We start from the raw sequence: 17174 nt of genomic DNA, 5'->3' as shown, positions 1-17174 counted from the left end.
AATGCTCTTACAATTTTCAACACTAAAAATATTAAAGTAATATTGAGATGATAAAAATGCCATAGTCATTTATTTACACTTAAATTACTGATGTGCTTTTTCCTTTCATAATTTTCATGTTTCTAGTTGTGGCATCTTCTTTTTCATTTAGAGAAGCTCCTTTAACATTTCTTGTAAAACTGTTTAGTGGTGCTGAACTCTTCTACCTTTTGCTTGTTTATAAAACTTTCAAATCTGAATGAGAGCCTTACTGTGTAATCTTGGTTGTAGATTTTTCCCTTTCATCACTTTAAATATATTGTGCCACTCCCTTCTGGCCTGCAGAGTTTCTGCTGAATAGTCATTGGATAACCTTATGGGAGTTCCCTTGTATATAACTTGTTGCTATTCCCTTGCTGTTTTTTTAAATATTCTTTACCTTTGAGCTTCCCTGGTGGCTCAGAGACAGAGTCTGCCTGCAATGCAGGAGACGCAGGTTCAATCCTGGGTCAGAAAGATACCCTGGAGAAGGAAATGGCAAACCACTCCAGTATCCTTGCCTGGAGAATCCCATGGACAGAGGAGCCTGGTAGGCTTCAGTCTATGGGTTCACAAGAGTCAGTCACGACTTAGCAATTAAACAACCACCACTATCCTTTATCTTTAGTTTTTGCCATTTTTATTAGTCTTTCTTGGGGCTTTCCTTGTGGCTTAGCTGGTAAAGAATCTGCCTGCAATGCAGGAGACCTGGATTCAATCCCTGGGTTGGGAAGATCCCCTGGAGAAGGGAAAGGCTACCCACTCCAGTATTCTGGCCTGGAGAATTCCATGGACTGTATAGTCCATGGGGTCACAAAGAATCGGACACAACTAAGCGACTTTCACTAAGCTGCTTTGGTATGTTCCTGTTTGGGTTAAACCTGTATGGGACACTCTGCCCTTCCTTGACTTGAATGATGTTACCTTTCACAAATTAAGTAAGTTTTAAGCTATTATGTCATCAAATATGTTCTCAGCCTCTTAATCTCTCTCTCTTCTCTTTCTGGCACTCCTATAATGTGAATATTAGTGTGCTTAATGTTGTCCCAGAGATCTCTTAAAATTGTCATTTCTTTTCTCTCTCTTTTTTTTTTCCTTTTCAGAATCAGTGATTTCTTCAACTCTATCTTCCAGCTCACCGACCTGCAACATTTAGTCTACTATTATTTCCTTCTACTGGATTTTTAAATTTAGTCACTGTATTCTTCAGCTCTGTTTGGTTGTTCCATATTTTCTAACTTCTTGTTAAAAACTTCTAAGTGCTCAGTCCGTGCATCCTTCTCCTAGGTTCTTTGATCACTGTTACTATCACTACCCTGAACTCTTTCTCAGGTAGCTTACCTGTCTACTTCAAGTAGTTCCTCTTCTGAGGTTTTATCTTATTTCTTCACTTGGAACATGTTCCCTTTTACCTCATTTTGCATAACTTGCTGTTTTTATTTTTATGTATTTGGTAGTTTGGTTACATTTCCTTCAATAAGTGGCCTTTGGTAGGCCTGTGCACCCCAGCAGTGCACTCCCCTCTTAGCACCAGAGCTATAGGCTCTAGGGGCACCCCCCGCATGTGGAGTGTATGGGTCCTTCTATCGTGGCAGACTAATTACTATGGGCAGTCTGGTGGGCTTGGTTGGCCCCTGGCCTGGTTAGTCGCCAGGCCCTGTCTCATTGGTTGGCAGGGCCATGCTATGAGGTAGCTGACTAATGAACTCTGGAGGGCCCTGTGGGTAAAGTCAGGGTCCAAAGACCCCAGGGCTCTTGCCTGCCTGCTGGTGGGTAAAGCCAGATCCTGGGGCAAGTGTCAGTCTACTGGTGGGCAGAGTTGGATCCTGGGGCCTGGTTGCAGGCTCCAGGAGTCCCAGAGCTGGTATCAAATCACTCTGCTCATGGTGGGTGGTGGGTGAGGCCACTTCCTGACACAGTTGGCCACAGGGCCCAGGGTGTCCTCAGACTTCTATTAACCTGCAGATGGAGGGGCTAGATTGGCAGTCTGCAGGGCTGCAGCTTTCTTATGGCTGCTGTCTGCATGCTGGTGGGTGAGGTCTGTCCCAAAGCTAGAGCACGCTTGTTAGTGGATGGACCTGGGCTGCAGGCTGCAGGGCTGCTGCTGTCTTGCAGCTGGTGTCTACCCACTGGTGGGTGGAGCTGGGTCCCAGGATCTCTGGCTGGAGGGCTCTGGGGAATCCCAGGTCTAATACCTATGCACTGGAGTGTGGGTCTGGGTCTGTGCTTTCTGTGGGCATGGCCCTGTCTAGGAGCAGCGGTGGGCTCAGGGATGTCTTTGGTTTTGTTTTGTTTTGTTTATTTCTTGTTCATTTTAAATATTTATTCCATAAGGAATATATGAATAAGTTATTTTGTTAAAATCTCAAGAAAGAAGAGCTCACTTATACACTGTAATCGATATGGTATATCTGCATCTGTATATCTGGAGGCCTTAAAGTAGCCTGTCTGGTGTGGGTGGGGCTGTGTCCCTGCCCAGTTAGTTGCTTGATCTGAGGCATCCAGCACTGGTGCCTGCAGACCACTGGGCCAGGGCTGCCCTGGTCCTGGGGCTAATAAGCCAGAGGGAGAATTCCAAAATGGTGCTTGCCATCACCAGTGTCCAGGTGATAGAACGAGCTCCCCAAAATGGTTGCCCCAGTGTCTGTGTCCCCAAAATGACCTCTGATTGCCTCCTGCCTCTCCTGGAGGTTCTCCAAGAACAGCAGTTGGTCTGACTTAAGCTCCTTTCAAGTTACTGCTTCTGCCCTGGGTCCTGGAGAGTGTGAGACTTTGTGTGTGCCCTTTAAGAGAGAAGTCTCTATTCCCCTCATTAGAAGAACCTGTGGTTCTTATACTGATGGGGAAATCAGCATCCCTGGATGCTTGTGTCCAGAGTTCATCACATGTTTACCCCTACTATGGGCTCTGTACTTTGGAGCTACTGTTTCTTTCCTTACGCTCAAATTCCACAGAATTGTTTAAAGATATACAATATCACTTACATAGTAAAACCATTGAAAGATGCATATTCCTCAGCTGTGAATCCATAAATATCTTGGCAAGATAGGTCCACTTCTTGCTGAAGAAGAAGACTGACTAAACTTGTTGGTTCATCACTGAGAGTTCTGGAGCAAGAGATATAAATATATGTCCATTTATTAATCTTAACAATATATTTTATGTTTTAAAAAGTTAGTCTTCTAAATTTGCTGTTCAAATGTATGATCAGGAAAAGAGGGCAAGAATATAAAATGTGGGGCAAATCTTCTCGAAAAGGTGTGGTAATCACAGATCATATATATTATGGAGTCTGAAAATAAGTGTCCCTAGAAGCAACTGGTTTAGTGGTTTTCAATCCCTGCTCCAGAGAACCGTAATGTTTTCCAGGAAATGTGTCAAAAATTCTATGGAGAGGAGTGTCTGGGACTCTGAGTCCCCATCTCCATTTAACTACAGCATATGGGATTTATAGATTGGGTTTCTGTAGAAGATTCTAACGTTATTTTTTTTAAAAAAAGAGTAACAATAACCTAAAAATCTGGCCCAACTGTTTGATTTTACAGATAGAAAGATAGATCCTGGAATCTAGATAATTTGTCCAAAATCCTATGGCCAAATCTTTTCAATATCAGATATATGTCATATATACATATATAATATAGGCTTAATTCAAATTGTGGGCAAGAGCAGCCTGGTATATTTAAGAAATGAACACCTAGCATTTAACATACAGACACGTGTGTGTGTGTGTGTGTATTCCTATTAGATAACTATGGTTACATGATCTTACTTAGCATTAATTATACCTTTGATTCTTATCTGAAACATTCACATCTCCCCCACTCTTCAAAAGAATTTCTACCATTTCTGCATTATTTTCAGTAATGGCAAGTAGAAGTGGAGTAAACCCATCCTAGAAAAAATATTTCAGAATGATTACTTTAAATACTGTACCAACATCACATGCCTTTTAGATTTAAGTTCAATTTTAAAAATTAGTGTGCTTATGAGAAACCTCTGTCATATCTTATAATGAAAAGCTTAAATGAAAAAGAATCTAAAAAAGAATATATACATGGACAGAGGAGTCTGGTGGGCTACAGTGTATGGTTGCAAAGAGTCAGACACAACTGAGGGACTAACATGCACAAAAGGTGAAGGTGAAGGTAAAGTCGCTCAGTCGTGTCCGACTCTTTGCGACCTCATGGACTGTAACCAACTAGGCTTCTCCATCCATGGGATTCTCCAGGCAAGAATACTGGAGTGGATTGCCATTTCCTTCTCCAGGGGATCTTCCCGACCCAGGGATCGAACCCGGGTCTCCCGCATTGGAGGCAGACGCTCTGAGCCACCAGGTTTACGTGTATATATTTATAAATACATATGCCGGGGCTTCTCAAGAAGCACTAGCACTAAAAAACCTGCCTGCCAATGCAGGAGATGTAAAATATGTGGGTTTGATCCCTGGGTTGGAAAGATCCCCTGGAAGAGGGCATGGCAACCCACTCTAGTATTCTTGCCTGGAGAATTCCGTGGACGGAGGAGCCTGGTGGGCTACAGTCCATGGGGTCACTAAGAGTCAGACACAACTATGCTACTAACACATACACACACAAATAAATGAAATAATAAAAACATAAAATATTGTTAACCAGTTAAAAAATAAAATTAAAGTTTCTACTTCAGGCTTAATTCAAATTGTGGGCAAGAGCAGTATGGAACATTTAATTAATGAGCACCTGCTGCTGCTGCCGCTAAGTCGCTTCAGTCGTGTCCGACTCTGTGCGACCCCAGAGACGGCAGCCCACCAGGCTCCCCCGTCCCTGGGATTCTCCAGGCAAGAACACTGGAGTGGGTTGTCATTTCCTTCTCCAATGCAGGAAAGTGAAAAGTGAAAGTGAATCGCTAAGTCACATCCGACTCTTAGCGACCCCATGGACTGCAGCCCACCAGGCTCCTCTGTCCACAGGATTTTCCAGGCAAGAGTACTGGAGTGGGGTGCCATTGCACCTAGAATATATATAAATATTACAAAACATTAATTCACAATATACAGTTGGTTTCCTAGGGTTTCATTTAAACTTCCAAGGCTGGCACTTATTTTGGTCTATCATGAGGATAAAATATCAGTGAACTAAAGTGTTAGGAACCTTAAAAAGGTATGCTCATCAATTGTCCATAATATCTTAATAGGGGACTTGGATTACTTTTAGTATAACAAGTGCCTTTCTAATTTTACTCTATTCTTATAATTAATCATGAGTATATACATAAAATAGAAAAAGATATAGTCTTTATGATTTCTAATCAATGTTCATTTATAGTGAAATCAAGTATTTCTCATTTGATGTGGTCCTTTGAACAATTTTAATTGTTAAACATAATGTTGCTTTGGAGGTCAGGATTATAATCTAAAATGAAATAGAGAAAGTTTTTTATAAAAAGAAAACTTATCAGTATTTGATAATCTTATTCTCCTCTCCTTCTCCCTAATTTCATTTTGTAAAATTCATGCTTTATATAACATGTTTCAACCAATATAAATTATCTGCAATGAATATCTTCTTTCACTGCTTTCTAAAATATCAGGTATCATTTTTAATAGAAGGTGACCTTATTTTGAAGGACTTCCCTGGTGGCTCAGATGGTAAAGTGTCTGTCTACAATGCAGGAGACCTGGGTTCGAGCGTTTCAGCAGTTTTGCAGCTAACGAGACACTTTAACAACAGGCAGCATAATGAAGAGCAGTGTTGCCATCTAAATCCACCAGATTGGGGTCTGCACTGTGTTCTAGAAGAATGGTGGCACAACTCTCCTTGTCACATGGTACTGCCTGTCAACACAAAAACAATAGATGGCTAACCAATTTACTGCTTAGGATCTGATATATTAAACTAATATTTAATACTATGTTTTAAAATATGAAATATAACAAAGGTTAACTAGGAGAAGAACTTAAATGCAATTCAATCAAAAAGGAAAAATAAACACACCTTAATCAATGGAGATCTGTTTTCACCATCCCAGACATTTACTTTGCACTGTTTTTCAGTTAAAAGAGAGACAGTGTTTGAATATCCATTAGCACAGATCAGGTGCAAAGGTGTTCTGTATCAACATAATGAAGCACAAGTTAGAAATAAGGCTTAGTTTGAGAAGTTACCTACTATGCCAAAGAACATGCCAGATCATATATTGTTAAGGTATTTGCTTCATATGCATTCAGATGACTCACTAGAAAAGACCCTGATGCTGGGAAAGACTGAAGGCAGGAGAAGAAGGGGACAACAGAGAATGAGATGGTTGAATGGCATCACCAACTTGATAGACATGAGCTTGGGCAAGCTCGAGGAGTTGGTGATTGACAAGGAGGCCTGGTGAGGGGTCCATGAGGTTGCAAAGAATTGGACATGACTTAGCAACTGAGCTAACTGATTTGCTTCATATGCTTACTTATATTTACACCAAATTCATATTAATTATAATTACTTTTTACAGAAGTAGAGATAAGTCTTAGTTTGGTAAGTTACCTACTATGCCCAAGAGCATGCTGGATCATATATTGTTAAGGTATTTGCTTCATATGCTTACTTATATTTACATAAAATTCATATTAATTATAATTAATTTTTACTGAATTAAAAGGGCTATGTAAATGCCCTGAAGATACTTATTTAACTGGTTTCACTTCCAAGGGAATTTATTTATGTTACCAAAAAAATAGCTCTTTTAAAACACCAAAGTAAGTCTAAGCCTTGGAAAGAATGATAAAATTAGATATCCAAAAAAATCTAGAAATGATCTCCAAAACCTAAGATACATGTTCCAGCTAATAAGAAGAAAGGACATTGCCTATGCTTGGAACTCCCGTTCCACAACATGCTACACCTAAGTTGTGTGTATTTCTCTTTGCTCAGCTATTAAAGTTGATATTTGCTCTAAGAAGTGAACACAAAGGTGAAAAGCCTAAAGGCTCTCTTTAAGTTGTAGATCTCAGCCTAATTTTTAATTATTAAAATATTTTTTCTTCTCAAAGAGCCATATTCTATGTAGCCTCCAAGAAATCAAGCACATATTCATGAAGTATAACATAACAGGTACTAATGACTCCTTTTAAACTTTGTAGTTTTTAGCCTGAACTGGACCTCAATAAACTTTCATTTATTTGTGAAGGTGATATCATTATATCCTTATTTAAAGATAATTTTCAGAGAAGGCGATGGCACCCCACTCCAGTACTCTTCCCTGGAAAATCCCATGGACGGAGGAGCCTGATAGGCTGCAGTCCATGGGGTCGCTAAGAGTCGGACATGACTGAGTGACTTCACTTTCACTTTTCACTTTCCTGCATTGGAGAAAGAAATGGCAACCCACTCCAGTGTTCTTGCCTGGAGAATCCCAGGGATGGGGGAGCCGGGTGGGCTGCCATCTATGGGGTCGCACAGAGTCGGACATGAATGAAGCAACTTAGCAGCAGCAGCAGCAAAGATAATTTTATAATATAAAATCTATATATAGATAGCTCAGTTCCTAAACAAAAGATTTTAGATGCCATTTTCCATTTTATTTCAGATTCTCAAAAGTACTTTATGGGTACGTACCTAAACAGTACTGTAATTCATACTAAGAGGAGCAAAAGGTAGCCCATAAGGACTTGAAAATAAGGTGACTTCCAAAGAGTTAGACATACAATCTATAGATGATGATCAAATCTATAGATGGTGTAATTTACCATTTATGGGAGAAAATAAAAAAATATAAAAATAATTTTGAACAATTTGAAAATACACAAACTGCAATCAAAGTTATCTGAATATAATCTCTGGAAGGCAAGACTAAGTACAATACAAAAGAACAGAAACCTAACCAATTATATTATCCTATCTGAAGAAAGACTATAATCAGAAAGAGGATGGTCAGCTAGGTGATAGACTGAAACCAGAAGTTATTCATGATTAACATCCTCCATGGTAAAGAAAATGTGAATTTAAGGAACCCACATTACCCAGTCATTGGAAAGGATTACTTTGTTTTTGTGTAGAACAAAAATGATTCCTCAGACATCATGATCTAGATGAAAATATCCCTCAAAATGATCTACCTTGTTTGCTGTGATTCCATCCTTACCAAACAAACTTCTGATAACTAATTTGATTTCTCAGAAATTACAAAACAGGTAAAGCACTGATCAGCCTTTTTGTTGACATCCATAATTTGGCTTAAACGTAAACTTTCTTATGTAATAGGAAATTTCTCCAGTCTTAAACCCAAATATATAGGGCCAAAAGGCTTTAAGCTGACCTAAAATAACTCCTTGTGATAGCATAGCAAATCTTAACAAATATATTGATCTGTCTCTTTCACCTACTGTTACACCTATCTCAAAAATTTAGTCTCAAGGAACTTTGGTGGCTTTTACTCAATCTTTAGGTCTACCTCTCCAGCTCTGGTTTCCTTTTTTCATGAAAACAAGCAAAAACAATACCAACTTCTCTTTCTCTGAGAGAAAGTAAATGGCATTTGGGTTTTCCCAGTAGGTTTTCCAAAAGTAGCTGATGCATGCCTGCTGAATATTTCACTCTTCCAATTTAAGTTTAAACCCTACATGACAATGAAACTTTTATAAAGATCTCAGAGCGCATCTATATGCCCCAAGGAACACAGGAAATCAACCACAGAGTCAATAAAATAAAATAGCTCTGAAAGCTTCAGTTTCTTAAGGAAGTATTGAGCAATATATAATCCTGTGGTCTTTTACACAAAATTTGAAAACAAGACTAATTTACCTGAGTAGGCATGAAACCTTACAAAGGTTATAATATTACTTAACCTTCAAAATAGTCTTTAAAAGATTTTTACCCAGAATATTTGGCATCCTTTCAAATGAGTCATCCTGGCTTAAAAAGACAAAAAGTCTCAAGAATATACAGATTGCCTCCATTTCATTTTAAGTTTTAGATTAACTAGTCAATTCCAGAGAATTAAGAATATAAAATATTGAAATATGCAGCAAGTAATGCCTTTGTTATGATCATTTACCAAATGTGTACACATACAAGAGCTTCTGCAATATCAATGCTTTTTCACCTGTCAAAAACCATCCTATTTTTTGAAATAGCTGAATGCAAAACATGTATTTTACAAATATCTTAGCAACAAACTTTAAAACCAAGTGTATTATTCCATTTCTCAAAAATATACAACTTTAATTAGTGTACCATATTGCAAAGTGAAGACTCTGATTTATATTGTTACCTTTTAACTCATGGTACTTACAAAAAATTTAAATCCCTGAAAGGCCTAGTGCTGGTTTCTAGGGTTTTAGGCAAGCTGATATCCTACTGTTTGATTCAAGTTTTGTTTTTTCCCAGTCTCTCACTCTCTCATATGCCAGTGAAAGAATTGTCAGCAGAGATTGTGGCCAAATGAAAAATTATCAGATCCCAGAAATCTTTAACTGAACTTTAGCAAAAGGAGTGACTCAGGTGGATATGAAGAGTCACTATTCTGGAAACTGAAGAGAAGTGCTACCTGCTACACAGGGTGCAAGACCAGAACACAGCTGCTGTCTTAAGTTAGGTCGTCTTAAGAACAACCTCCTTATCAACTGACTTGGGCTTTTGATGATAACTTAGAATTCAGGGTGAGTGAAGAAGTAACCAAGGAAGCTACCTCACACTGGATCACTACTTTCAACTGTAAACCTGCACTTTAGATCTAATCTGGGTTTGAGTAGTATGGTAGAAAGTGTTCATTTGGAATTGAGTCTTCACTGACCAGGCTATCTACAGATCTGAGGGACTTTTTATTAAAAAAAAAAGAAAAAACAGAAGGTAATTTAATTTTATTGCTGGGAGAGATATTAGACATCTTCCATTCATCTTTATATTTATTAGGTACATTAACATAAATATAAGCCAAATACACAAAGGACATTAATAAGGAGCTCTTCTGATTTAATAAGAAATAGTTTGCAACAGGGCTTGCAGATCTTGGTTTAAAAAACACTTATCTAGTAATAATTCTGATTTGACAAGATGAGATTTAGGGTCAAGGTCATACAAATGCAGGACAGGCCACAAATTCAGAATTTTATTCCCAAAACAATGTTCTTCCTACTGGGCTACTATGGCCTTCAGAACAACCTGCTAATTAACTGTCATGGTGTTTCTCTTGTTCTCTCCTAACCAGAAACTTCCACTTTTAGTATCATTATGTTTACTAGAAAACACAGAATATTATTTCCTAAGGCCATTATTTATATGTACATATACCTACATGAGGCATCAGAGACCTTTAGCATAATGCTTCTAAAATGAGTTTATGCAGCATTATATAAATAACTATAAATCACTTTTAAAAAATTAAACAGCACAAAGCGAGTCTCCCATAACCATTCTTACTCTCTCTACTTTCCATTCCCAAATCTCATCTACTCTTCAGAAATAGTCATTTTAAGTTTAGTATGTATCCACTCATACTTTATCCCGTTCTAAGTCTTTATACACACACACACAAATATTCAAATAGAATATACAGTTTGAGACTTTTTTATTCAGCTTTATTCAGGTATAATATACAAAAAGTTTAAATGTACAATTTTATGAGTTTTAACCAATATATAGTCATATATCTGCCACCATAAACACGATAAAGAACGTTTCTATCACTCATATCCCTTTATAATCAATCTTGTTCCTCCAGTCCTTGTATGAAGCACCAGGTAACTACTGATTTGCTTTCCTTGGCTATACTTTTGCCTTTAGAAAATTTCATAGAAAAGGAGTCACTTGATATATAGTTTTTATTATCTGATTTCTTTGACTTAACATGACACTTTTGAGATTCATCCATGTTGCTGCATGTACAGTAATTTCATTTCTTATATTAATGAGATATCATTTTATTGCTGAGTAAATATCTTTAAATTATATTTATCTGCATAGATATATATGTATGTATTCATTCATCAAAAATATTTATTAAATACTTACTATGGCTTAGGCAGGGTTGTAGGTGATGAAGACACAGCAGCAAACAAAACAAAAATACCTGACCTTATGAATCATACCTGGCAGGCAGAAGAGGTCAACAAAATAAAATACAAGGTGCAACAGACAGTATTAAGTGCTAAAGGGAAAAATCAGGCAGGGAAGAGGAACAGAAAATGTCAGCATGGAGAAGGGGTTCAAATGTAGGTAGTGTCGCCAGGGAAGCCTTCACTGATACGGTGACAAACTCGAAGGAAATGAGACCAAGCCATGTGACTATCTGGGAGGGAAAAGTACCCCAGGTAAAGGAACCAGCAAGTCCAAAGGCTCTAACTACACGTCTGGCATTTCTGTGGAACACTAAGAAGGCAAAGGGGAACTGGAGATGAACGAAAGGGAGAGTTGTAGGAGGCAAGATCAGAGAGATAACAAGAAGTGGGGGTGAATGTTGTGTAGGGCTTATGAGCCTTGGAAGGACTTTGGCTTTTACCTCTAATGAGAAGAAAAGCCAATGGATGTTGTTTAGGCAAGGAAAGACATCACTTCACTTACACTTTAGAGGATCATTCCGGCTAATATGTGGAGAATAAACTGAAAATGTTAGAAGACAGAAAACTACCTGGGAGGCCATTGCATTAAGTCTCATTAAAGTATGATAGTGGCTTTGATTAGGGTGGTAACTGTGAAGGTGGCAAGAAATGGCTAGATTTTAGATCTATTTGTTAAGGGACCAGACCTGAGCCATGACAGGCTCAACAAGCTATATGAGGCCTAAGATTCAGATTCTTGTAAAACTTGAGTCATGATTCCGGGAAACCACACCCTGGGAAAGTCCCCGCTGGCGCCAAACCTGAGCCAATCCGGATAGGGATTCGGGATTTGAAAATCGCGTGTGCGCCTACAGCTCAGCCAATCATTACCCGCCAGCTGTACTAAGAACTGCCTGTATAAAAACAGCTGTGATTCAGAGCTTGGGGCTCTAGTCAAGACTCCACTGCGCTGGATAAGATGGGAGCCCTAGCTCAAGCTAGCAATAAAACCCCTTTATGCTTTTGCATTGCTGTGGACGTCTTATTCTCTCAGTTTTGGGGACTCGGACTTTGGGCATAACATATTTTGAAGGTAAAACCAAGATTTCCTGTTGAAAGAAATGGAGGATGTGAAAGAATGAGATTAGTCAAGAATGACTCTAGGGGTTCTAGTCTAAACAACTGAAAGAAAGGATCCAGCATTTATAGGAAGAGAAGAGCAGATCTGAGAAGTAACAGGAGTGCAGTATGGGGCTATATGAGATCCCAAATCAGTGATGGAAAGGAGCTAGTGGTTCTCACAAGCTGATTGTTAAATTCTCAGGAATTACTCAAGCCAACTGATATCACATTTGTAGCTTGAAATCAGGGCTTCTCTTCCCTTCTCCTCACCCCCAACTCAAAAGCCTGTTATTAAACATTTACAAGCACACCACAGTCTATTAGAAATCCAAGCGATAGTGTAGGCATTTGTATATTTGAGTCTAGAGTTCAGGGAGACACCCAGCTGGAGATAAAAAGTTGGGAAGCATGGGAAATCAGATATAGACAATCTCTTGTCACCATCAAGTGAGGATTAAGAGAAAGAGAATCATTTCAAAGTCTGAGGCTTCAAATATTTACCAGTCAGGAAGATGAACAAAACCAGCAAAAGAGTCTAAAAAGAACTGTACACAAAAGTAGGACAAATGCCAGGTGAACCAGTTGTCCTGCAAGACAATACAGTATTTCAAATACTATTGATAAGGAAGTAAGAGACTTGGCTGAGATGCCTCCCAGGTAAGACAGAGAATTGACCACTGAATAAAGTCATGCTGAGATTATTCATGACCTTGTAAAGAAATTCAAAGCAGTGGTACAGGATAAAAGTCAGATAAATTAGATAACTCTGGTTTTATTAAAAGAGGAGGTAAACCTATCCATAAGTTAATACAAATCCTCTAACCATAGTGATGAAACATGACATTTTACACACTCAATGACCTGAAAACTCCCCACAAGATTTAAGGGAGGCACATATAGAACACATTTTCCGTTATTAATGCCAAATACATAACTTCTTCATTTCTTTATAAAATTAGTTTTGTTTTTGCAGTAAGTGGTTGCTGATGAGCTTTTTGAAGATCCTCTATAACTAAAAGAAAAGTTTCTTTCATAGGAGATCTACATTAAAAAGTTTTGCTCTTTCAGAGTCTTAAAATCTTAACAACTACTCTTCTGAAAAGTTGCCTCTACTCTTTTTCTATCAGTACCTTAGGAACATGGAAAATCTTAGTGGCTAGGGACAAGATTTGCCACAGGGACAAACTGTAGGTCAGGGAGAGGGTGGAGTAAGCAGTGGAGATTAAGGCAAATGCCCTCAAATATCCAGAAGAGCCTTTCTAAAGGGAAGAAGCTGAAAGTTGGGGGTGTGACCTTCTGCCAATTGTTACCAGACCTCTCTACTGTGGGAAATATGGAATGACAAGCAGTGGGGGAGCCCAGACAGGTCATGATTCTGGTTAGAGGACCCAGTGGCCCCCAGCTTCCCCACCATGCTGCCCTTCAGTCACTCTGGTCACCTGAGTTCTCTGTCCCGCATGTTCACATCATGCTTCTTGAGCTGAAGACACTCCTTCCCCTTCTCTAAATCCCCAACTGAGGCAGCTCTGTGAAGTTTCTTTAAATTCTTATCTCGAAGGGTGTAGCCTGATTGGGGGAAGGGACCAAAACTGGCCCATCTGCCTACAAGCAGGGGTGAGCAGGAACAGCTGGGCTCATCCTTCCTTCTCCGTAAGGTGAAAAGCTTCTTCATGGCGGTTCAGGAGGCAGCCCTTCAGTGGGACCAGGAAGTCCTGGAACTCCTAACTGCCCCACCGACCTGTGGGCCCTGAGCCTCTGGCTCACAGAACCCTCTGGCCAGATGCTCCCCGACAGGGCTGCAGTCAAAGCGACCAGAGACCCGAAGTGGGTCGCAGACAGGAAGTGCACCAAAGATCAGAACTAGGCTGGGCGGCTTTTCTCAGTTGCCTAGCAACACGCAGGGCCTTGGAGCCCAGTGTTGCCCAAATTCAGATTCTTCCCCCAAGATCTTAGATTAACGGAAACACTCTCAGTCTTCCTATTAGATCAAGAGCCGTTGGGTAGAAATCTACCAACTTCCTTACAAATAATCCCTTTTCCTTCAAAGATAAACCTAATGGCTTGAACTCTTACAAACCAAGATTTACTTTCTTCCTGGTGGAGATGAAACTCCTCCAGTGACCTTGCCTCCAGCCTACATCCTGCCTCTCACCAACATGATTCACATGATACAACTAGCCTTTAATAATAACTGAAATCCCTTCCTAATGTCAATTTCAAACATACTTTTGAACACCACCTTTCATATTTCAACTCACTCATCACAAAACTCCAAAAATCCTTCTAATTCTTCACACCTACAGTCCATTAATTCAGCCACCTTTCAGTGACCTTGATCACCCCACCCTGTGTTCTCACTTCCCTACATAACTAGATTAAATTCCACAGTTAATGATTATCACTACCATGCATACACATGCAATAAGTTTGCCCCTATTCCTTTTCTTACTCATCTGCCTAAACCATTAGTTACATTGAAACTCCCATCTAGGGACTTCTTTGGTGGTCCAGAGGCTAAGACTACATTCCCAATGAAAGGAGCTGAGGCTGGACACCTGGTCATGTAATTAAATCCTGCATGCTGCAACTAAAGATCCCACATGCTGCAACAATAAATAAATACATAAATACACACATAAATAATAACATAAATTTAATGTCAAATAAATACATAAATACATGCATAAATAAATAATAAAATTCTCAATGCAAAGAAATAGAGGAAAACAACAGAATGGGAAAGACTAGAGATCTCCTCAAAAAAATTAGAGATACCAAGGGAACATTTCATACAAACATGGGCTCGATAAAGGACAGAAATGGTATGGACCTAATAGAAGCAGAAGATATTAAGAAGAGGTGGCAAGAATACACAGAAGAACTGTACAAAAAAGATCTTCACAATCCAGATAATCATGATGATCTGATCACTAATCTAGAGCCAGACATCTTGGAATGTGAAGTCAAGTGGGCCTTAGAAAGCATCACTATGAACAAAGCTAGTGGAGGTGATGGAATTCCAGTTGAGCTGTTTCAAATCCTGAAAGATGATGCTGTGAAAGTGCTGCACTCAATATGCCAGCAAATTTGGAAAACTCAGCAGTGGCCACAGGACTGGAAAAGGTCAGTTTTCATTCCAATTCCAAAGAAAGGCAATGCCGAATGATCAAACTACCGCACAACTGCACTCATCTCACATGCTAGTAAAGTAATGCTCAAAATTATCCAAGCCAAGCTTCAGCAATACATGAACCGTGAACTCCCTGATGTTCAAGCTGGTTTTAGAAAAGGCAGTGGAACCAGAGATCAAATTACCAACATCCACTGGATCATGGAAAAAGCAGAGTTCCAGAAAAACATCTATTTCTGCTTTATTGACTATGCCAAAGCCTTTCACTGTGTGGATCACAATAAACTGTGGAAAATTCTGAAAGAGATGGGAATACCAGACCACCTGACCTGCCTCTTGAGAAATCTGTATGCAGGTCAGGAAGCAACAGTTAGAACTGGACATGGAACAACACACTGGTTCCAAATAGGAAAAGAAGTATGTCAAGGCTGTATATTGTCACCCTGCTTATTTAACTTCTATGCAGAGTACATCATGAGAAACGCTGGACTGGAAGAAACACAAGCTGGAATCAAGATTGCCGGGAGAAATATCAATAACCTCAGATATGCAGATGACACCACCCTTATGGCAGAAAGTGAAGAGGAGCTAAAAAGCCTCTTGATGAAAGTGAAAGAGGAGAGCAAAAAAGTTGGCTTAAAGCTCAACATTAGAAAACAAAGATCATGGCATCCGGTCCCATCACTTCATGGGAATTAGATGGGGAAACAGTGTCAGACTTTACTTTTTTGGGCTCCAAAATCACTGCAGATGGTGACGGCAGCCATGAAATTAAAAGACGCTTACTCCTTGGAAGAAAAGTTATGACCAACCTAGATAGTATATTCAAAAGCAGAGACATTACTTTGCTGACTAAGGTCCGTCTAGTCAAGGCTATGGTTTTTCCTGTGGTCATGTTATGGATGTGAGGGTTGGACTGTGAAGAAGGCTGAGTGCCAAAGAATTGATGCTTTTGAACTGTGGTGTTGGAGAAGACTCTTGAGAGTCCCTTGGACTGCAAGGAGATCCAACCAGTCCATTCTGAAGGAGATCAGCCCTGGGATTTCTTTGGAAGGAATGATGCTAAAGCTGAAGCTCCAGTACTTTGGCCACCTCATGCGAAGAGTTGACTCATTGGAAAAGACTCTGATGCTGGGAGAGATTGGGGGCAGGAGAAGAAGGGGACGACCGAGGATGAGATGGCTGGATGGCATCACGGACTCGATGGACATGAGTCTGAGTGAACTCCGGGAGATGGTGATGGACAGGGAGGCCTGGCGTGCTGCGATTCATGGGGTCGCAAAGAGTCGGACATGACTGAGTGACTGAACTGAACTGGAATGTGTCTAGCCCTGAGTCACTGGATGTGACTAAAGGAAAATACACAGTTGTGATCTCTTTTGACATTTTCAGTTCATGAAAACCCTGAAATGGATTTCACTTGAAATGGATTAGAGTTCCCAGCAATTCTTAGGTACTTCCTTCATCCATTCATACTTAACACTTTCCTTGAATATTTCATATCTTCTCTGTCTTCAGACTTCTTGATTGATGACCTGGCTTCTTGATTCACTGAGAAAAGAATCAGAAGAGCAATTCTATAGGCTACCAGGACATCTCTCCACTGTGCTGTGTTGATCAGTCGTGTCTGACTCTGAGACGCTGTGAACTGTGGTCCACCAGGCTCTGTTGTCCATGGAATTATCCTGGCAAGAATACTGGTGTGGATTTCCATTTCCTACTCCAGGGGATCTTCCTGACTCGGGGATCAAACCCATGTCTCCTGGGGTTCCTGCACTGGCAGGCAGATTCTTTCCCACTGAGTCACCTGGGAAGCCCATCCACTTATCTACACCTTGCCAAAAAAATATTTTACCTTCTCTCCTATTCATATGATAGTATGTCCATGTTTCTAGCAAAGGC

The 17174-nt window shown here is 39.8% G+C and overlaps 1 protein-coding gene across 1 annotated transcript; it reads right to left on the bottom strand.

The window, feature by feature from the left end:
- Window positions 1-2998: 2998 nt before the first annotated feature.
- ANKRD7 (ankyrin repeat domain 7) lies at window positions 2999-14779 on the bottom strand. The gene is given in 6 exon segments (XM_040259883.1): window positions 2999-3125; window positions 3807-3913; window positions 5614-5627; window positions 5677-5833; window positions 5994-6108; window positions 13582-14779. Coding segments are annotated over 6 exon segments (753 nt in total). The 5' UTR covers window positions 13815-14779.
- Window positions 14780-17174: the final 2395 nt, after the last annotated feature.

Source organism: Oryx dammah, unplaced genomic scaffold (assembly GCF_014754425.2).
Source record: "Oryx dammah isolate SB20612 unplaced genomic scaffold, SCBI_Odam_1.1 HiC_scaffold_18, whole genome shotgun sequence".
NCBI classification, from domain to species: Eukaryota; Metazoa; Chordata; class Mammalia; order Artiodactyla; family Bovidae; genus Oryx; species Oryx dammah.
The sequence above is the reverse complement of the archived record's forward strand: the minus strand, read 5'-3'. Positions and strand labels throughout refer to the sequence as shown.